We start from the raw sequence: 22,192 nt of genomic DNA, 5'->3' as shown, positions 1-22,192 counted from the left end.
CTGCATACAGGACAGGGCCTATCAAAATAAAACAGGAAACACACGACAGGCGCTGACGAGACACTGAACAGAGGGAACACGGAGCACAGGGACAGGAGTAACAAATTACGACATGAGACACGACTGACTGGTGCAGCAAGAAAATAAACATGAAGACAGAACTAAACCTATACTAACTAAACCTACATGAGGGGCAAAGGAACAAAACCCAAGAACTATAAATCACAAAGCAAAGAAGAATTAGAGAAATACAGAACTATAAGCCAAAAGACTAGTAATGATAAACCATGATGAACTCAAATATTAATAATAACACAGAACACAATACAGTGGGTCACCGACCCAGGACTGTGACAATATTCTTTTAATCATTGGTATGGGAGCAAAAACACCAAAAAGAAATACAACACAAGGTATAGAATTTCTTCAACAATGGTGGAGGTAGTCATAGATTTTAAATAAACAAAAGTACTAATATTGCTACACAAAAATACAACATCACAAGATGATGTTGTGCATTAAAGTGTAATTAAGTAAGTTTATGGAGATTAAATAAATAGCTATCAAAAGTACACACTGGTCTGAAAACAGGCTCCTATATTTGGGAGGTTGTTTTTTTTTAACTTTACCACAGGTCGAGCCAGTGCAACAGATTGCGAAAGATATAAGAAGTATCTGAGCTCTCCACCACTGAATGAGAAGTATTTTTTTATATTTGGTGTTGTTGTTCAGCACTTTGGTCAGCCTTGTTGTTTTTAAAAGTACTTTATAAATAAAGCACTGGTATAGTATAGTAAGTAAGGAATAATATAATGAATTGCCCGACTGGTTTCCATTTTTAAAATAAACTGTAGACAGACGTTATAAGTGAACTTTTTTTCTGCGCACTTCCTCTAACAGGTCTCTGCGCGCCCCGGATGACGCCTTCCTCTTTTACGCCGCGCGCTCCCGTCCTCTTACGCTGGGCGCTGTGACATTCCTCCCGGTCTCACGTGTTTTGTGTGTATAAAAGGGTCCCAGTCTCGCCTCATTATGTCTAGCGGGTCACCAGACAAACGGCGAAAGATGGAGTCGGCGCTGAACCAGCTGAAGAAGCACACTGTGGTGGTGGCAGACACGGGAGACTTCAACGGTAAAACCCGTTTTATCCCATGCTAACGTTAGCTGGTTAGCATGCTAACTAAGTGACAAGGAACGATCCAGCGTTGAAGTGAATGACCGCGGCGGTGTCGATGTCATGAAGTGGGTGTGAGCATCGAAGTGACTGTGTTTAGTTAGCCAGCTAACGTTAGCTATATAACTGTTTCATGTCAGTTGGAAATTAGTTTTCCGGTTAACTACTGAAGTAGATGATCCTATTACTGGTTATTAACGTTACTTAACAGTATCTACGTACTATTAGCTGCACTAGCAAACAATGCAAACTGAATAATAGCACACCTCTCTTTTAGTCTAATAAAAATGTTGTTATCTTTATATAATAGAGTATGTGTGCGGTGTGAGCGCAAAATTGATTAGGCAAACCAAAGTTGCAGACTACTGTGTGCACACTGCCTGTGTAAGTGGTTGTAAAATCAGACTATCCTTCCTCGTTTGTCCAGTTCTTGTAACAGAGGTAAAGCTCATGTTTCTCAATAGGTCAGAATGAGGAACAGGGCTGGAAAAATATTAGATTTACACTGTGATGCAAAACCAGATGGTTCGTCGTGCACCGCCTGCGCAGTCAGGATGACACGACAGAACTGGACTCATGTTGCCAGGCATGACTCTGGAAAGCTGATACTCCCAGATCCGTATACTTTTTATTTCTTTAGCCTTTTGCTGAACTATAAACTTAGTTTATTGCCTGTAATTTAAACAAATATGTTTGTGAATGCCTCCATAATAAGAATGGGCATAACAAAAATGCTGTGCAATACAGTCCAGTCCATTTATGTTAAAATTAGAGTTTTACCAAAAATTGGTCTGTGGTGAGAACATTAAGAAGGCTTTGGCTTTAAGTATATATTAATCTGATTATCACCAGTTATTCATAGTTGTCTGTACTTTTAGATTTAATTGTACTTGGAGAAGTATGTATTTTTCCTAGTACAGTTTGCAGATGCTTTACAGCAGGAGTGTCACGTTTCACTGGTCTGTTGAGGCGACAGTTGTGATTTGATGCTATTTAAGTGAAATTGAATCGAAATGGTCTGACCCACTTTAAGATCAAAGTAGGCTGTATGTGGCCCATGCTATGAAATGGGTTTGACATCCCTGCTTTACAGGAAGAATAATGTAACCCAGCAGTTTGTACTAGCAGGAGTAAAAAAGTTGAAGAGCAAGAATTTTCCAGAAAGAAGCAGATACTTTTTGTGATCAGCTGTCTCTGTCACTCAATGCTGATATACACATGTTAATCTTAACTGCTTTGAATACCTCTGTCACTACCACCATCAATAAAAAAACAAAGATGTTTTGCAGAGGGTTGCGATAAGAGAAGTGGTCAGTCGAGGTTTGCCCAACAGCTCATCTGTCTTTTATGAAATGCATTTCTCGTCTTTCACCTGTTGCAAGTTTAGACATGCGTGTTGCAAGACCAGGTCAAGCAGAAACATGTTTGCTTTCACATGAAGACATGGTGAAACACAGTTAACCAACACAGTTTTGCTTAATTTAATGAAGTGAGGGGATAAAAAGTTCTCAGCAGTGGACTAAAAGTTAGTGGAGGTTGCTCTTATGAAATTTGGCTACTTAACTAATTAGCCGGCTTGAATATTGACATTTTAAAGGAAAACGTGCATTTTGTTAGGGTTTCTTATTGAACAAAGACTCAAAAGTTTACATAAGAAATATGTGATTTGTCTACCAGGATCAATACAGACTTTGAGTTGACATTGAGATCAAGGCAGTAATGTTTATGTATTTGCAGGTAGGTTATGGATATATGTTTAGTATACAAACGTGTCTTTATGCACACAACATTTTAACTGACCAGTCAAATTAAACTCATTCACTGATTTAAAACAATGTTTTTATTTTCTTATCCTGTGGGTAATTAGATGTGATCTCCTGTGCTTTTAAATGTCCCTCACCTACCAAGTCATGCAAGTGCCATCATCAGTTTATTTGTAGGAACTCTGAAGTATAGTGTGTGTAAATGTAATTACACTGGCACATATACACAGTCTTGTTTATGATCAAATTTATGTCGAAACTTCACTGTATTTTACCTGCTTAAACACCTTTGGCAGTGGAAGTTTTTTGGATTCCTTTTTTTTTTATTTTTTTTTATTTTTTTTTTTTTTTTTTATGTCAAACCTTAAGTATTGGGTATGTTGTCATAATCAGCAGTACTTGAGCAGTTGATGACGAGTGTCCAGTTCAGACCTGCTGACCTGTAGAAGGAGGGGGTTGAGAGATAACGTGCAACAGGACAGACACAGCCTTTGTTCTGTGGATGAAGAGTTGGCAGCTCTGACTGAACCATGCTGCTACTATTCAGTGCTGACATAAAACCCCTGTGGTGTGTGAAAAGGCCCCACCACTCATGCATTTCAAATAAAATTTCTGTCCTGTGAACTGCAACAGGTTGTTTTCTTTAAGGCCTGTAGACTGGGGCATACTTTCAGTTGCATCATTATTTCCCCAGGGGTCGCCACAGTAGATGGATCCACATGTTGATTTCGAACAGATTTAAAAAACAAACAAACCAACACAAAATGAAAACACCACATGCTCTTCCTGACATAACTTTGATTTATCGAGGTTTGGGACCAACACCAGTACAGTAGGTTGTGCTCTCCATCCTCAGGCTATATTTTTGGGTCACCTTCTGACCTCAAACCAGGGCTCTTTCATGTGTTAGATGAATGTGTTAACCACTGTACCACAAAGGCATTGCTTTTAGTCACTCAGCAGCAGTCTTTAAAGGGCTACCAATTAGCATAGCATTATTTCAGAAGGGGCTGCGTCTGAAACACCATCCCCCCCTGTGGTCAATGCTGTGTTTGTTTTGTTATGTTTCATCTGTAATTTATTATTGCAGATTAAACATATTTAAACACATGGTTGGTACTTCTCTGTACTCCTGCTTTAATCTAGCCTGGCTAACGGGGTGTTTATGTGACTGAACTGTTTTGATCTGTGTTCCAATACGGCAGCCATTGATGAATACAAGCCTCAAGATGCAACCACCAACCCATCTCTTATCCTGGCTGCTGCTAAGATGCCAGCTTACCAGCAGCTAGTGGATCAGGCCATCAAGTATGGCATGGCCAAGGGCGGGTAAGTACAGTGCACAAATGGGTCAAACACACTGTGGCTAAACTGTCCTTTAGTTAAATAGATGTTGGACTACACTGGGGGATATTTTGTGCCTCTTAGATGTCTGCACATTACACAGCTCGTCTGTGGAAGCTCTCAGGACATTCCTTAATTTACAGCAGTGAATCCAATAAAATGTGCATCTTTTCTGCTTAAACCTGATATCTGATGGATTTTTTTTTTCTTTAATATGTTGTCGATTCATGTGGCATGGAGTTTAATTAGACATTACACACCTTAGTATTTAAAAACACCTTTCGTGCCTCTTGGAAAATATGATGGGTGATAGGAAGCGCGTTTGTCTTGTTTTCCCAAAGCTACATGGTAAACTGAAACACTGTGTGAACAGAACATGTTAAAGACATAGTAAACACCTAGACCAGTAGTCTATGATTTTACTAATGTGGACTTCTCAGCCATTGTGTAATGTGTTCTAAAATTAAACAATTTGAAGAAATGTTGATTGGTTTTCTGACTTGTTGTCATTGTAACTGAAACGTGGAGATGGTCAGCCTTTTTGTCTCTGTCTCCATTAAGATCCGAAGAGGAGCAGGTAGCAAACACCATGGACAAGCTGTTTGTGAGTTTTGGGCTTGAGATCCTCAAGAAGGTCCCAGGCAGAGTCTCAACTGAAGTGGATGCCAGGTACATGCAAACCTATAACAAAGTGCTATTAATGACACAAGATGTGAAATGTTTACTGGCTTGAGCTTTTCAAATCTACACAGTAGACAAAGAGAAACTTTAAGCAATGAGGCAAATTTCAGAGGAGTTTCAGATAAGATGCCATTCTTGCACAAAAAACCTTTTATTAGAGGGCAGCACATAAGTGTTTCCTAATATATTAGTGTCATTCAGAGCATTAGGGAACATTTAAGAGCCTGAAATTTGAGATTTTTAACCACTTGTTTTTTTTTAACCAGCAGCTAAGTTGTGTTATTGATAATAAACAACTGGTAGAAGCTAATTAACTTTCTCTGAGAAATACAAATTGATTTAGCAAACTCTTATCATTTATGTGTTCTCTGTAAAACCAATGGGGGGAAAAAGTACCTGAATGATTGAGCTACAGAATATGGCATTTATAGCAATCTCTTAAAAGCTGTTTAGCATTTAACTTGTTGTCACAGGAAACACAGTCGCAAAACAAATAAAGCAAAGAATACTTGCTCTTAGATTTTAAAATGCCAAACAGCTGTGTTGGTTCTCATTTATGTCACAGGCTGTCTTTTGACAAAGATGAAATGGTTGCAAAAGCCCTGAAGCTCATTGCGCTTTATGAAGAGGCAGGCATTAGCAAGGAACGCGTACTCATCAAGCTGTCATCAACATGGGAAGGAATCCAAGCTGGGAAGTGAGTATGAAGTGTGCTATACTCTCGGATGCTGCACTTGCGTATGTGTGAGTGAGTGTATTTCATTTTGAAAGCATAAAGTCTTCTAGAGAAGGAGCAGCGCTTTTTTTTTTTTTTTTTTTTTTTTCTTCAGTCCTATTACTGATAAAGAGACCCCAACATATATGAGCCCTTTAACTGACCTCAGATTAAGCACTGCTTTCCAATATTTGTTAAATGAATTATAGCAAACATGTAATGGAACATCAAAACACGTTCGCATAAAATCACAGCCGGTGTATTTCACTGGTTAGTCACGTCTGTGTTTACTTCTCCCCACAAACAGGGGCACATGCAGCATGAGTGCAATAACAGCTACTCAACAAGTGTGAAACCCAGCAAACAAACCACTATTTGCTGTTAAATCATCACATTTTGTTGTAAACCAGTGTAAAAAAGAACATGATGTAGCTTTTTACCCTGACAACATGGCTGCTCATATCTGGTGCGACAGTACCCACAGGCTAGAAAACAAAGTGAAAGAAAGAAACCCCTCAGAAGTCAGTGGGCTAAAGAACAACATGTTAGTGTTTTCATGATGAGCTTGAGCTTGGCCCTTTGAGATGATGTTTGAAACGGGAGCTGGTATAACATTGTGTGTAACTTATTTCTGTTATTAATGTGTTCTAAATAAATGTTTTTGTTTGTTTTGCTTGTTTGTTCAGGGAGCTTGAGGAGAAGCATGGTGTTCACTGCAACATGACGCTGCTGTTCTCTTTCGCTCAAGCCGTAGCCTGTGCCGAAGCAAAGGTAACACTTATATCGCCCTTCGTTGGACGCATCCTTGACTGGTATAAGGAGAATACAGATCGCAAAAGCTACGAGCCACATGAAGATCCAGGTAAAAACACTGCAGTTATCAGACGATATTGTCAATCACCAGTTTATTTGATACACATGGCTAAAACGGACTTGCAGTAAATCTTGTGTTTTACTTTATCCATTGACTGTATCATTCTGTGGTTGCTTGTGTTAGAAACGCAACAGCATCACAAAGCTATTCAGTGAAAAGAAATGTTTAATCACAACTCTGCTCGTCAGATGAGAACAGTTTGATTTGTGGATGGGTGTGCATCATATCCCTTTTTTCTGCATTATTGTATTCTCACAGTTTAAAAACAGAGCTAATAGAGATAATTTGTTTAGAAAGAGGTGTAATTAAAATAAATGAAACTTCATCGAAGCTTCTGCAAGTGGATTACAAATTACTGAAGAAAATGGTCAGAGACACAGCAGCTCACTTATAATGCATGTGTTCAGTGTTGCTTTAGCTTTGTGGCAGTGCCAGATGATATGCAGTTAGGGAAAAGCATTTATACAGGCTTTAGTAAGTTGATGAGACATCGATTAAATTATAACTTCTACAGTGACACTGTGTGACAGCTTACCTGTCTGAGGTAAAGAATGTGATTTGATGTTTGGATCGATCACCTCTGGGATAATTAATTAATGTAATTACAGTTTCTGATGTTGCAGGTGTATTGCGTGGCAGTATTGTGTAATATAATAATGAGTCAGCCATGTAGCTGAAAATTGGATTGATTGACACATTACCTTAAAAATCAAACTGCTACAACAGTTGTATCTTGATCAATTGGTGACCTCTTCTTCTTTGGTTGTGTATTTCTTCTTCTCAGGTGTGGTGAGTGTGACCAAGATTTACAACTACTACAAGAAGTTTGGCTATAGCACTGTTGTGATGGGGGCCTCCTTTAGAAACACAGGGGAAGTGAAAGCCCTCGCAGGCTGTGACCTGCTCACAATCTCCCCCGGTCTGCTGGCAGAGCTCAGCCAGGATCACAGTGCTGTCACGGAGATGCTCAGTGTGGAGAAAGGTAGTGCTCTCTGACTTTAAAAAGATGCAGAATATTGCTCTCTGAAGTATTTTTGCCAGTTTTGTGTTAATTATGTTAGGGTGGATTAAAAAATGAGAACTTGGTCTACCCTAGATTATTGTGGTTTGAAGCTTTTAACTGGATTTTACCAAAAACATATTTTCATTTAGTTTTAAAATCATTTCTGGCTAGAGTACATTCTGTGCTACTGATGAGAACAATGTGGTTCTCACACCTGTTTAATTTACATGTAACAACAAAAACGTGTGTGCAAGACATTTCCTTGTCAACAGAAAGGGCGTTTGCTCTAAACTCTAAACTAAACTCTAGTACCACAGTCACCTTATCTAAAAACTAAACAGACCTAAAAATGCACTTTGGGTTTTTTTGGACCAGTCACAAGTCTGCCACACATCCCATCTTTTCTGGAGAGTTTCACCTAACCATTTAAAACAGATTAAAAGATCAGAAGCACAAGCTTTCTATTGCTCTGTACAAGTAGGACTTGTTTAATTATCTTCTGGTTTATGTTTCCCCAAAACCTAGGGACACTTTCCCTAATGCAGAGAAGAGTATTCTAGATGCATCAGGACAGCTTTTGATTGAAATCTGTAAGCAGCCTTTCTCTGCTGCCGCATTGAACCTGATGTTTTTGATTTTTGCAGCCAAGGCCTGTGATCTGGAGAAGGTCCACCTGGATGAGAAGACTTTCCGCTGGGAGCACAACGAGGACCGCATGGGTGTGGAGAAACTGTCTGACGGCATCCGCAAGTTTGCTGCTGACGCCGTGAAGCTGGAGACCATGATCAAAGTAAGATTGTTTGATTAAACAAATAAATATTACACATTCATTATGCTGTCTGCCTAAGCTATCTCCAAGTTATCCTTTTTCTTGATTTTATTTATTTATTTATTTTTCCTCTCTGAAGGAGAAAATTCTGAGTGTGAAGAACGGGCAGTAATTGAAACACATGTGGTGTGTCATGCCCTGTGACAAGAGGTATGAGGAATTGGGGACCAAGGCAGTTAAGAAGGTTAACTCCTTCTTAAAAGATCCAAAGCAACGGTGGGCCTTCCCCTCCTCATCTGATCAAACTCCAGAGATCCTTCTCCCAAATGAAAACCTTTCCTCTCGTGGGCTGGTACTGACCAACAAGCTTGTTTATAAAATTGTCTGATTATTAACAGAAATTTTTACCTGAAAGGAAAAATAAACAGCTTCATTGAAAAGATGTTATGAGGCTTAACCAAGTCTCTGTGAATGATGTCATGTGACTACTAGAAGGGAACATGGATGCTTTTTTTTTTGTTGTTGTTTTTTGGCAAGACAGGACCATAGTTTTGGCACTAACTTTATTTTTTATTTTTTTGCCCTTGACCATGTAACAATTACATTTCTACCAATCATTCCTCCTAATGTTTGATCTTTCAATAAAAAAGCATCTCAGTCTTCAGAGTTGTGTTATTTTGTGTGTTGTGTTATTTTTTTATTTTTGGTTTTTCTCTTGCTGTATTTAATATAAAAGACTGCAGCAGGTGTCATATATACGGGGAAGGTGTACCTCATGCAGGGCACAATAATCAGAGCTTAGTCACTTCAGTTACGCTTCTCTTGGCATGCAGTAATTTTCATGTTTTCTTTAGAAGCTCTGGTTGAACCAGTTCAACTTCATTCTGTCGTTGCTCAAATTTAGTTTGCTTACATCTCAGCGCTCAAGACTGTATAGAAAGAGAATGGAGGCTGTAAGCTCCTAAGTTGGACTTTTGAAAATGAAGAGCTGACGACTGATTACGGTAAAAAAATATATCTGTTCCTTGTCTGACATTTTCATTTCAGAGTGTGAGTTTTCTATATCTGGCTTTTATTCTGTGGAGGTTTTCAGGGCAGAACTGCCTGAGTAATTGACTGGAGTTTCATTTGTTATTCACCAACATTTAGAAACCTGATACTTTTTAACAGCATACAGTTCAGAAGTTTACCTACATTCAGCATGGGCATGAATGTCATGGTTATTTGGGCTTTTAGTTAAGTTTTTGTTTCCCAGGATTGTACAAGTTACATTTTTAATCATTTTAAAAAACAGTAATTGGATGTAAAAGTTTTAATTGATTTTGGATTTTCTGTAATCAACACTGTGAAGAGCATACATATAGGCTCATAGATACACTCAGATCTTTTAAAGGTTCTCCAGTGTCTTTTGACTTGGCTAGCCCAAGAACTTTGGCTTCTCATTGTGTAAACCTTATGTAGAGGTGCTTAGAGAAATGTATATGTAGCACATTGTAGTCTGCTGCCATGTCTCAAAGCAGTTGCATAGTGCAGTTCACTACCTGGACAAATTTGTGACTGGAAAAGACCTAAATATTTTCCACGGGACACAAGATTTAAGTTAATTGTAATGTCTTATGTTTTCATTACATACACCTGTCAATATAAAAATCAGTTCTGTTTTTTCCAAGTCAGTTTGCCTCACAATATCTTTGACAAACATGGATCCAGCTCACTGGATATATGTGGACTAAAAAGAAGAGCATACATTTTTGGACTTTTGTGTGTTTTCTCATTAGTTTTGCCTTCTTACTGACAAATAACCCTCTCAAGCACCAAAGTATGAAAATATTAGTGTATGCACAAGGAGCTGATGGGTTTCTTTGTAGTCAGCAGCATTTCTTCACATAGTGGAAAAACTGAGATGCATCTTTAAAAAAAGATTTCTGAAGATACCTCAGGGTTTAAATGTGTAGCTTAATCTTTATCCTGGAAATAAAAGAAACTTTAAAAACAAGAAAACTGTTTATTGATAGGCAATAGCTTTACTGGTCGGGCCCACTTTGAATGAAACTGGGCTCTATGTGGTCCATGATGTAAGATGAGTTGACATCTCTGATTTAGTTTCTAAAACTAGAAAATCTGTCACAGAGCCTTTTAAAAGAATGGAAATAAAGATATACACCATAATATGTTGAACTATTTCTCCAGAACAGATTTTTATCACACCATGGACTTTTAAGTACAAAAGCAATGTCCCACTTTGCACACAGACATCACAAACAAATAAAAAAAAAAAAAAACTCCTGTCATTAGAACATTAGTGAAGCTCAGAAAAAAAGCTAAATAACGCAAGTCACTACCAGCCACTTCCCCCTCCGTGGCCACTGCCTGCAGGTATTGCTGCTTAAGAGATGACGCCGCTGCCTTTGAGCCTCCAGCTTTAGGTTCTTATTAACAATTCATGTATTAAAAACACCACCAAACCATGCTGCTCCCACCAACCATGTTTCATGTCAGGAAAGAGTTTTTGATGTGAATCTGTAGTACTGTTTTACATCCAGACATCGTGTTTTGCATTTTTGTATCGATACAAGTCATTTTTTATTACTTAATTCTTTCATTTTGTCCCACCATTCTCATTTAGGGTTTTGCACATGGTGGGCATATGTTTGCTGGCTGTTTTATACTGTTGCCACACTTTTCAGTGTTAAGAAGATTTATTCTGCTATGATGGGTGGAACCTAAGAATTTGAAATGTGTTCCTTTTTTCCATTGTATTTATTTATTTGATTGATTGCTCTATCGGGTTGTCATTTATGATTTCCAGAGGTTGTTTGCTGTTGTCCTCAGGTTCTTGTACCCCTCTCTCAGGATTACTTATTGTGATTGGTGGGGGATTCCCAAGTGCAGAAACAGCAGGTATGTCATGGTCTTTTCATTTTGATGCCACTTAAGATCATAATTATTCCACAAAAACTGCAGGTGTTTTCTAATTTGTGACTGCTAAAATGGTTTCTATTCAAGTGAGTTTTGATACGAGGTTGATGTTTCACTCTTCAACCTGTCAAACTTTTATAACGTGGTATTACACACCTTGAATTGCAGAGCTGCCAGTTACAATATCATTATTAAATCATAAATAATATAGTGAGAGATTCCGTTGTATCATCTCTCACTATCCTGTCAGATATATAACGACAGCCTTGTTTCAGAAATACAATGCGGGATCAGTGTTGGATTGACTTTAAAAGTCAAATTTACTTAAAAGTAAATCCTTGAGTGAAGTGTAGATAATTCAGGATTCAGGGCGGGGGGTTGCAGCTAATGAAAAGTGAGTTAGTGCTCTGACTCTTGACTACTTCACCTTCCTGTCTTTGTATTTGCCAAAGGTTCAGACTCGCTCCTTGCCTGAGAAGCTGAGATGCTGGACAGATTCAAAATGCATATCTTATTGCTGGGCCTGGCTCTGTTGATGCTAGGCCTGGCCTCTGACGCCTCTTCTCTTGGCCTGACTGTGCATGTTGTGCCCCTGGACAGTGATGGAGGAAAAACAGTGAGCAACATTTTCCCTCTTTAATTTTTTTTCCTAAAATCCAAGATCTCCCACACTCTCAGCTGTTCCTCATTATACATTTTTACTATCATGTTTTAGTCATGTGTTGAGATTTTCATAAACTCAAAATTATAGCAGGTAAATAATAAAAGACATTTTCCATGATTCATAAACCATATTATTTTATGCCTCAGCATTATTATTTATTAGAATTATTTATCAAAACTGTGCTTCTGTAATTTTACTTTACTAAAATTATACTTTCCTTGAAATATCCTAATGAACGCGTTTACCACTCAATTAGTTAAAACGTTTCAGGATTCACTGCAAGAACGGAAAAAAAAAACATTAAAATTGACATGCTTCAAAGTGAACCCTTCCCCTTCTTTCTTTATTTTAGTTGCTACTTACTTATGTGTGCAAATAATTGATTCTTTTAATTCTACAAAACAAATTCAGTGTCAGTCATTGTGTAGTGTGTTAGGTCTGTTGTAATCTAGTTGGGCATTCTTCTATGCAGTCCTGTCAGCTGTGTACGTCTTAATTACTCATGGCTCCATCTATCCTCAAAAACGAACCCTTACTTTCATATAGATTTAATAGCTGAACTAAGGATAATGTTGATATTGTTGTTGTTTTTTCATAGTTGTTGTCTCCCATTGTTACATCACACTGGGCCACAAACATCCCATAAATTAGTGCTTCAACCCAAATTCAGTTATTTTTAGTTGTTTCATTCGGTTGATGGGAACTGAAGTGTAGCATCCTACTAATACTCAACATTAGTGGGTAAAATAAAAGTAACAAATACTTTATTTATCTCAAAGGGTAGGAAATTACGCTTACTAATAACTGTCAATTAATAGTCAACATACTAGTTGTGTGGGTCTCAGATTGATATTTGGTGCCTGATGAACTACATGCAAATGTTTGTAATGTTTGTTTAGCGCAGACATGAGGGAGTTTGTCTCTTTACTTCTTGCAGGTGCGGGCTCATTTCACTGTCATTGCTCCTAGTCCTTGTCCGTCTTTGTCTGAACTCTGTGCTCCAGGAGAGGACTGTCTAGTCCACACCACCCCGTTACCTTTCACTGGGACCAAACCCTCTGACTGGTGTGTCCGCCAGTGGCAGAAAACTGTCCCCAGTGACTACAGAGCTACCATCAGTTTAGGGTATGAGACCTACAATGCGAATACCCTTGACCTCAGACATGCTAAATTTTGTATATTAATTTTTACATTTTAAGTGTCAGCTCCATTTTTCATCTTTTTAAAAGAAATTTGCGCAGTCTATTTGGAAATAACTCTGAGATTATTCCAAGTGACATTGTTTTGTTTCTTAGACAACTACGGAGGACTTTTATTTGTATTTATTTTTTTTGTTCTACTAGATCAGCTTTGCATAATTTAGAGTTTTTTCTCATTTGTTGCCCCTCGCAACAAAGAATGGGTGAAGCTGGGGCTTCTATGGTCCCAGCGAGAGGTTTGTGCTTGAGATAACCACATTAGTGATATCCCACAATATCTGAAATCATAAAGCGTTAAGAGTACACAAAATCATTTAAAATTGACTATTTCAAGCAGTCTGGAGCCCAAACAAACTGACTTATGATTCTTCAGTCCTGTGCGAATCAAACCGTTTGCTATGGAGCATTGTGTTTACTATCTGTGACAAGATCAATGATGTTATTTGTTAAATTGTTAAGCCATTAATACAGTTTTTTTTTTTTTTTTTTTTTTACTGTTTTAGGTCCGGAACAGAATTTTTTGTGTCTATAAATGCAGGACCAGTGATCCGGGCAAACAGCGGGAGACTCAACCACCCTGCTTTTGTGGCTCTCCCTCCTCCTCTAAGGTAGTGTAAACACCTACTCTCTGCTCTCCTTCCTCCCGACTCCTGTATTCAGACATGAGCTGAATTTGTGTTAATTAAATTAAGGACATTTAAGCTGTCATAAAGAGATATAAGCTACATATATCTGAACAAAGAGCCATACAAGATTTTACATGAAATAGATTTTTAAAATGTCACTTGGTTATTCGGATGATTTAAATCTGAGTGTAATCTTTATTTTTTTGTTAAAAAGTCCATGTAAAATCAGAGTGAAGCCTGAGTCTGCAGGTTTATGCGATCAGTTTCCGCTGATTTGTTTATCTGTTACTCATGCTCACCACTCGCAGTGGCTTTTTCAGCTCCAAAAGCCAGCTGTTGCTGGAGGCCAAGTTTAAGATCAAAGAGGCAACACTTCGAGAGCTTATTGACGTCAGCCAAAGTCTTTGCTTCTCAAAGACTTCTTCAGAGTGATGCCTTGCCCTTCAGCTGTACAGACTGCACCAAATCCACTTTCATTTTTGTTTTCTCTCTTGTTGTGATTTATGATTCAAGAAGCTGATTATCTCTTTGTCTGCATGCCACCAAACAGGGCCCGTGTGAACTGTCCTCACGACTTCCATCTGTCAGTGAAAGACTTGGATGGGGACAAGGTCCGATGTCGATTTGCCAGTTCTGACAAGGGAGAGTGTGTCAGCTGCACCCAGCACTCTTTCATAGAGCTGGATGGGGTGAGTTGTATTTCACGAGTTCAAGGCTTTATTATTGTAGGCACTGAAATCTATTTTATTCTTAATTAAAAACATATTTTACTATTTTAAAGATGATTACAATTAAACATAAGTGCAGATTAGACTAACATAAATATTTAAATATGTTCAGCACCAACCAACACCCAACCCACTCCATCTTTGGGGTTTCATCAAGACAGAAATCTGGCGTAAAACTCTGCCAAATCAGACATGTGGAAATACCTGCTGTGGTGAATGATGTGTCTTAAATTTGTGAAGAAAACCCCCCAAAAACCAGGGAAAAAAAGCAAATCTCAGCTTGGGTGAAAAAAGAAAGGCTAGATACAAAGAGGTTGCAGGTGAGCTGGGAGGAGCTGTAGGTCACATACTTGCAAGGGGAAAGTAAACAGCAGGGAGTGTTAGACTGAAATAACAAAAGCACAGTGTACACAGTGAAAGAACAAAACATGTAACTATGACAGTGACGTAGAGCATAAAAGTATAAAGGAGCTTAAAATTTAAACACAGTAATAAAATATTTTACATCCTTGCTCTTTAACAGAATGTTATCTATTGCTTCCTTTACCCAAAGTAATCTACCTCCTCTCACCAATGAGAATCTGGAATTCTCATTGCCCATAATGTCAAAGCTATTCTACGGCTGAAGCGTGTTGAAGACATCAGGTCACTCTGTACTAGCAGAAGTCTGCCTTTCCAGTAATCACATTCCAGTTAATTTGGAAGTGCAACTGAATTCTCTTTGGTCTTTGATCAGTGAAATGGTTTCCAAAGTAAAAACTTGTTTGGTTTAGCCATAATTTGCTTAGTTAAAAGCACCATTGTGTAATATCGTTTGCATACAGTCTGGAAACAAGTTTAACCACTCAGTTTTTTTTGTTGTTTGTTTGTTTTTTTGCCTTGTATTGATGTCATTTACAGTCAAACACTGCCCACACATACCATTGTGGAACTTGTTCATCTCTGTTGTTGACATTGTTTCATTCTTTTACCAGGAGAAATGCATTTTGTCCTTCACTGGACAGGCACCTGCAGGACAGTATTTTATTTACCTGATGGTGGAGGACCTGATTCCTTCGCCCAGAGTAAACCATGCCACAGATCTGCCCCTCAGCTCTGTCCCTGTCCATCTCTCTCTAACTGGTGAGGCTGACAATCGCTTAGATGACATTTTGGTTCAAGTATAGAGAATAATAATTGCGCTTTCTCTCATCATCTGCCAAAATGAAAATAATAATTTTACCAGATTAATAATAACTTATAGCATAATGTAATAAATGGTTTCATTTTGTCTTTCCAGTGGAAGAGTCATATTTTAGTTGCTCTGATGAACCAGTGGCCATAGACAGGACCCCAAAAGATGACTCTGTGCTGTTTCTTCTGCCGTACCAGGAGGAGAAAATCAACACTGACTATAGGTCGGAGGAGGAGAGGTGAGTCCTGGTGGCTCTTCCTTTGCCATCCCTCCCACTGCTTTTTAAACATCCCAACATGGTTTATTCTTTTATTTTCTGTTGCTGTTGCTGCGTTTTTGCTGCTTATGCATGTATAGGAATGTGCATATGTACATGTACAAATATACTTGTATAGAAAAGTTATATAAGAGTCTGCTTGTGTGTGCATATATATGGATGTCTGTGAAGGTTCTCAGTCATCCAGGTCATCGTAGTCAAAGGAGCTTGCAAAGAAAAGCGTCTGGACTTCTTTAAGTTGCTTGAAGACGTTTCACCTCTCATCCGAGAAGCTTCTTCACTTCTAAGGTCAAATGGTGGAGAGTCCCAGATTAAATCTAGGACTCTGGTGGGGAGTGTTAATATAATGGTTTGGTCAAATGAAATTCATTCAGTTGGTATATATTCTATTTGTACCAAGTGGATTTTCTTACATTTCATTTTATATATTTCCGTTGCATTTTACTAAAAAAATATATTCCTTCCTGTTTATTGAGGGTTGCGAGGGTGAAGAATTATTGTGCCTGTGTGGCTTTGCAAGAAGTGCGAGAGGTGTGAAGTATTTTTAGGTGAATCAAACATTATTAAAGGTTTCTCTCAATATTTACAGTGTTTTAGAGTTTGCCGTGGTTGGGCCCCCTGACCTCTACAGGACTGGCTTCACATCAGTCGGCCCCCTGGCCACTATGTCCATGGCCTGGATCCGCTCTGAAAACAACCTGACTCATCTGTTGCCCATCTGCTTTGCTGCAAATACCAAGAGGTCAGCTGATGCTTTATTAAACCTGTATTTATACATTTGCATATATGCGCTTCAGATGAACCTGTCTGATCTGAATGTTTTATCCTGTCAGTTTACAGTCAGAGCCAAGATGTGTGTGGCTATACCAAAGTAAGAGCTTGCTTAGAAATATCTGGCAAAACAACTTCTTTCTTTACAGCAGGGTTTTATCTGAAAATACTCACTGCTTACATGTTCCTTTTCAAACTTTTTCAGGGGAAACCAGAACATTACCTGCTGGAACAGGTAGAAATTCAGGTCTTGTGTGTGAGATTCAGGTGATTTTGAGTGTGATAAGTGTGGTTGCGTGAGTTATTATCAATAATTAACCTTCTGCTCCTGGTCAGAACTGAAGTGTGAGAAGACAGAGATGACTCTGGTGCTCCCCATCACCTCGCTCACAAACATCAACCTTGCCGAACTCCAGCTTAACAGCCCCACCTGCCCCGTCAACTACAACAACACACATGTGACTGCAACCATCTCCTTGGACGGCTGTGGCACAAAGACTGTGGTAAAATACTACGCAATTATGTCTTCCTTTACTTTTTTGGTAGCTGTGGCTTTCTTCTTTTATTTTAATATGAAAGGCTTTTATTCAAGAAAGGAATCACAGCAGTATTTAAAGAGCAGCTTAACGTAAACTGAAACTCTTGTCTTTGCTGACACCATGTGGTTTCCTTTCTCCTTGTATAGATGTGTTTCAGGAGTCTTTAGAAAGCAGTTTTAACTAAGTAACGAATCAATAACTATGAACTATGAGTTGATGAATATCAAAATGGTGAAATAAAGCTTAGCTGAATTAGCTCAGTCAGCTCTGAGAATGTTCACTCTGAGTTAAGCTTGTAAGAAGAGTTCAGAGATTTAGGCTCAAACATGCAGCCTAAGGGCTGTAGCCTTGTGATTGTACCTCCGTATGGACTGAATCAAATGTAAGACATTAAACAGTCATATCATTCAGTAACAATTCCAGCGTAATGTAGCTTTAACCCCCAGCAGATTGCTCTTTCAGCACACATAAATGTCCTCTAGCCTAATATATATTGCCTACTGGACTTGACCTCTGTTCAGCTAAAAGAAAAAGAATTTGCCTCCATCTATCAAGACACATCCATGCTGTGTAATATTAGTGCTGTAAGGCTGGATAATGCTGTTCAGTGAAATTATAGTGGGATAAAAAAAGAAGGCTGTAAAGTTTAATTAAGTAGTCATCAGAGAATAAGAGAAATCCTTCTCATGTTTGCTTCAGGCTATAAAGGAGGGAGACGATATGTAAAAACTGAGGTGTTAAAATAAACTTTCCAGCGAGCAGTGTCACAGAGTCACCTGCAGTAGACCAAGAGTTTAACTTATCTGTCTTTTCTTAAAAAAATAATTTCCCTTATTTGAAGCTCTGTCATCTGGTTACACAGAAGATGAAACTTATTGGAAACCTTTTATTCAAAATAGATTTTCTGGCCTTATATTAAAAATGATTTCTCAAACGATAAGATATTTTGCAGTGATAGATTATTTGTTTGGATTTTCATTTTCTCTTTTCTCATTCTCAATTTTTCCCAGCACTCGGGCCCAGAGCTGGTTTACACCAACACCTTGAAAACCGTGCGTCCCTACTCTATGATTAGCCGCCAGCCCTTACTTATCCTGCCTTTGGCCTGCCGCATCCCAGGAGTCCAGGTCAAGGGCCCAAATGCTTCAATTGAGATGCCCACAGAGAAAGAGACCTTTGGTGAGTTTCGTGTTTGGATTGAATTTTACCTCCCAGGAACAGGGCCCCTGGCACAATTCACCAGAAATCCCACGTTTCGCTCTAACGTCAACTCACCACAAAGAGTGCGTAGAGCTGTTGACTCGGAAACAGGAAGCAACTGCAGTAACAGTACCAGTGTAAGTGAAGAAAGTGGATCCAGGATCAAACAACTGGACCTCTACGTCAGGTCCAATTGCAGTGTGGTTCGAGCCGAGATGATAGTAAACGACTGCATCGAGTCTGAGACTGAGGACTTTGCAATAAGCCGTCCTATTCTAGAACAAGGGTCAGTAACATTCAGCTTGTGTCCTGTCATTTTTTCAAAGTTACCACTTTGGAGAGGACAGATGCTCTTAGAAAATCTTCTCAAAGAAATGTTGTTTTCAGTACATGAAGCATATCATACAAACTGAAATAGCAGTCGCATTTCTCTCTTTCAGGTGCTTGGCATCCAGCAACACCTTAGAGATTATTACTACCCAAAATAATTCCAGGGTTTACCGCCTTGATTTGAGTACAATACAGACCAATGGAACAACTGTAAGTGATGTCATATAACACACACATAAGCATAAGTGTCACTTTGCTGTACTCTTTCTGTGTACCAAAGGCTTGTTTCAAATAAAAGTTGAAACTGAGAAAGAAATCATTTTGACCAGCAAAATACAAAAAGTATTCAGGGTCATTCAATGTCAATTCATCAAATCAATGTTAAAGATACATTTCTTAAACGGCATTATGCAAAATTTCAGCATTACTGTGGCTGTTTTAGAAAATTTTCTAAAAACTACTTGAGTTAGCTTTTTTCACAATTTCTGTCTCTAAGAACACTTAGGAACGCAGCTCAAGCTAGGAGAGCATGAAGGATGCTTGAAGTCCCTTAAATATTTGGATGTCTGATCTCCGACAGCTGATTTGTATTCCAGCAGAAACCACCGTTTTGTACGCAGGGGGTGATATTTTGTTTACAACTAGTCAGATACAAGGAGGATGATATTATTTAGTGCAGTTCAAGTCAGGTGAAAGGATCTAGCTCAAGTAGTTTTCTAGATAATTGAATTTTAAAAAGGGGGCTTCACAAAAACGGTGCTAGAAAAACATTTAAAACAGCCCTGGTGTTTTCCCTTCAAATACTTATCTGAGAGCAATAGTGGCATGATGTTTTTCATGATTCCTATTAAGAGTGTATTTTTGCCCTCAGTTTTGTTTTCAAACAAATTTGTGATGGTCGAGTGGGAAGTTGACAAATGAGGTGCTCCTTAAAAGTGATGCAAGCCCCTGTGAGTTTTGTAGTGTGTTGTAGCCACGGGAGTCATAATAACTCATAATAACTGTTTACTTAATTAACAGTTCTAGCATTTGAAAAATGAATTTTACAAGCTTTCCAAAAAACATTGTGTTTAAATTAAAATTACGATTTATTTTTATGTATGTTTTACCTTATTTATGTTTTAAAATAAAGTTGATATTTTTAGTTTGGAAGCCAGTTTTAGGGAAATCCCTACAATTTTTCTCCTGTTCAGTTGCACATCTGCTGTTTTCCGCTTTTTTAAATTTATTACATTCTCAGATGCAAAAATAAACAAATAAATAAATAAAAATTAAATGTTGGTGTAGCTGGTTCTATCCCACTGGGCCAAACAGATTTCCATGAGACTTTGTTTTATGTAGCTAGCACCATCATCTGCTCAATGTTTGAACAATATGTTGATTAGTTACCAAATACCTCTAAAGCAAATTGCAGATTTTAAATTAATTTTACTAATCAGTAAGTGCTATCAAGCATGCTATGGAAATGTACTGACCACTGCACACATCATGTGTGGTGGCTGGCTTGTTCTGAGCAATTTGTCTTGATTGTGCTTTAGAATTGTTCCAGTATTAATGCTTCGTAAACAGCTGTAGTGCTCTATGTGGCGATAGTGTGAAATACTTTAATCTGAACACTGCTAAGTGTGGCTTTTTGTGTTTACAGCTGTATGTCCAGTGCACAGTCAATCTGTGCATTACCACCATGCCCTCTCTGTTGTGCCCAAATCTATGTACCAGCTCCAGGAGTCAGAGCACCCTGGTTGGCAGTGTGTTCACCAGCAGCTACACAGTCAAATCAGGACCTGTGAGCCTTGTGCTCACCACTCCTGCTCCAACCACAACAGCCGTGGCAAACACAACAACCGCAGCAAATACAACAAGTACTAATGTAACAACCGCTACTACAGCCACAGTTACAACTACTCGTACAACCAATACTGCAAGTACATCAGCAACTCCAGCTGTTACAGCTGCAACTACTGCAACCAGTATCACAACCAATACTGCAAGTACATCAGCAACTCCAGCTGTTACAGCTGCAACTACTGCAACCAGTATCACAACCAATACTGCAAGTACATCAGCAACTCCAGCTGTTACAGCTGCAACTACTACAGCTGTCCATAACACCGCAGGAAGTGGTAAGACAATTTATTTTAAACAAGACTTAACCTCTCCTCTGTTTTTAAACATTAATTCACTAACATGTAAAAGACAATATTAATGAAAATAAAAGTCAGTTTTAACCTTTTGGGTTTCCTGCAACAGTGGTTTTGATTTTCAGGAAAGTAATGAGCAGTGGCTTATTTCAGGGCCACTGGCTTATTCATTCCTGGCCAGGTGCCTAAATATAAGCAAATTAAAACATGTAGGTCACACTCAAGTCAAAGATGACAAAAGTGCTTTACAGGCTATGCAAATTATACATTTAATTAAGCGTTGGTCAACTTTTAATATTTCCATCGTTTTTAATACATTTAATTAAGAAAATGTAAATGTTCCTGTGTCTGAAGTACTTTGGGTCAACTTCTGTTGTTTAAATGTGCTACAGGCTCTAAATAAAAAAAGTGTGAGAGTCAACATAAAAAGATTTTAAAGTTTTTCAAGTTGCATGTTTGATGTACATTTTTTCATTTCCATAAAACAGTTCAGTGGGCTGCATACTGAACTTGAAGGATAGAAACAAAGTATCGATCCTATCACACTAGTGTCAACCTTACACCGATACAAGTGTTGGAATCAATACTATCAATATTTTTGATTGATCCGCCCCTCTCTACCTTCTTTAAGGAGTCCCAAAGAGATTTGTATCCCTTCCAAGTGTCAAACTGGTGATCTTTCACTTGTTAGGCAAATGTGTAAAATATTACCATATTCAATTATATAATCTTGCTTTTAATGTTTAAATGTTAATAAGTGCACAGTGTTAACTGTAAACTTAACTCACTGACCTCATCTCTCTTCCACTGCAGCTCCATATCAGGCCTCATCTCTGGCAACAGGAGTGATTTTGACAACTTTCAGCATATTTCTTCAGAAAATGCTCCTTTGCTGATCCTGCATCTGGAGTTATCTGTCACATTAGGGAGCACCTCATTCGTTTCCTTTGGACATTTAGAGATAGAATCACACAAATGATTCCAGTGTGTATTTTGAGCTGTTTCAGATTCCCACATTAAAGTGAGATCACACAAAATACTGTCAAAGGGAAAAGAAATAGATTGCATAGAATTTTCTTAATTCCTCTATCCTCTATCTATGTTTTTAGAATAACATAAATATGTTGCTAAGTAGTTATTATTATTAACCATGTTTCTAATAATTTTTCCTTTTTACAGTTCTATTTTATTAATCTATTATAAGGCCTTTCAACTGTGTTTGTTTGCCAATATGAATAAAGCATGAATTATTATTTGATGAAAGCTGTACTGGTATTGGATCGATTTCCTAGCTGTTGTAG

At 38.3% G+C, this 22,192-nt stretch overlaps 2 protein-coding genes across 4 annotated transcripts; both read left to right on the top strand.

The window, feature by feature from the left end:
• Window positions 1-931: 931 nt before the first annotated feature.
• Window positions 932-8,987, top strand: taldo1 (transaldolase 1). Of its 2 annotated transcripts, XM_004558030.5 has the most exons (8): window positions 934-1,132; window positions 4,143-4,266; window positions 4,843-4,950; window positions 5,528-5,659; window positions 6,364-6,539; window positions 7,336-7,533; window positions 8,199-8,344; window positions 8,463-8,987. In XM_004558030.5, the coding sequence occupies exons 1-8, from the start codon at window positions 1,033-1,035 to the stop codon at window positions 8,493-8,495; spliced, it is 1,017 nt and encodes a 338-aa protein (XP_004558087.1). In that variant the 5' UTR covers window positions 934-1,032; the 3' UTR covers window positions 8,496-8,987. The 2 variants fall into 2 exon arrangements, with proteins under 2 accessions (XP_012776447.1, XP_004558087.1); XM_012920993.3 differs by lacking the exon at window positions 8,463-8,987 and having other exon boundaries at window positions 932-1,132; window positions 8,199-8,377.
• A 126-nt stretch (window positions 8,988-9,113) lies between these two features.
• LOC101483982 (uncharacterized) lies at window positions 9,114-22,131 on the top strand. 2 transcript variants are annotated; one of them, XM_014408168.4, is made up of 16 exons: window positions 9,114-9,327; window positions 11,156-11,224; window positions 11,695-11,858; window positions 12,844-13,031; window positions 13,609-13,713; window positions 14,282-14,420; window positions 15,434-15,581; window positions 15,739-15,871; window positions 16,500-16,652; window positions 16,744-16,781; window positions 16,887-16,916; window positions 17,018-17,184; window positions 18,231-18,706; window positions 18,861-18,960; window positions 20,396-20,873; window positions 21,705-22,131. In XM_014408168.4, exons 3-16 carry the CDS (start codon window positions 11,727-11,729, stop codon window positions 21,785-21,787), a joined length of 2,370 nt encoding a protein of 789 aa, XP_014263654.3. In that variant the 5' UTR covers window positions 9,114-9,327; window positions 11,156-11,224; window positions 11,695-11,726; the 3' UTR covers window positions 21,788-22,131. The 2 variants fall into 2 exon arrangements, with proteins under 2 accessions (XP_014263654.3, XP_014263653.3); XM_014408167.4 differs by having other exon boundaries at window positions 11,133-11,224.
• Window positions 22,132-22,192: the final 61 nt, after the last annotated feature.

This window comes from Maylandia zebra, linkage group LG1 (genome assembly GCF_041146795.1).
Source record: "Maylandia zebra isolate NMK-2024a linkage group LG1, Mzebra_GT3a, whole genome shotgun sequence".
In the NCBI taxonomy this organism is placed as follows: domain Eukaryota; kingdom Metazoa; phylum Chordata; class Actinopteri; order Cichliformes; family Cichlidae; genus Maylandia; species Maylandia zebra.
Note: the sequence above shows the minus strand (reverse complement) of the source record. Positions and strands in the feature narration are given on the sequence as shown.

What these genes read in the sequence shown, in the direction of transcription:
- LOC101483982 (XM_014408168.4), top strand. Translation starts at nt 11,727, where the DNA reads ATGCTGGACAGATTCAAAATGCATATCTTATTGCTGGGCCTGGCTCTG. An exon ending in TGTCCATCTCTCTCTAACTG is followed by an intron (nt 15,582 to 15,738) that starts GTGAGGCTGACA and finishes TTGTCTTTCCAG; the next exon opens with TGGAAGAGTCATATTTTAGT. An exon ending in CGTCCTATTCTAGAACAAGG is followed by an intron (nt 18,707 to 18,860) that starts GTCAGTAACATT and finishes TCTCTCTTTCAG; the next exon opens with GTGCTTGGCATCCAGCAACA.
- taldo1 (XM_004558030.5), top strand. Translation starts at nt 1,033, where the DNA reads ATGTCTAGCGGGTCACCAGACAAACGGCGAAAGATGGAGTCGGCGCTG. An exon ending in GAAGGAATCCAAGCTGGGAA is followed by an intron (nt 5,660 to 6,363) that starts GTGAGTATGAAG and finishes TTGTTTGTTCAG; the next exon opens with GGAGCTTGAGGAGAAGCATG. An exon ending in AGCTGGAGACCATGATCAAA is followed by an intron (nt 8,345 to 8,462) that starts GTAAGATTGTTT and finishes TCCTCTCTGAAG; the next exon opens with GAGAAAATTCTGAGTGTGAA.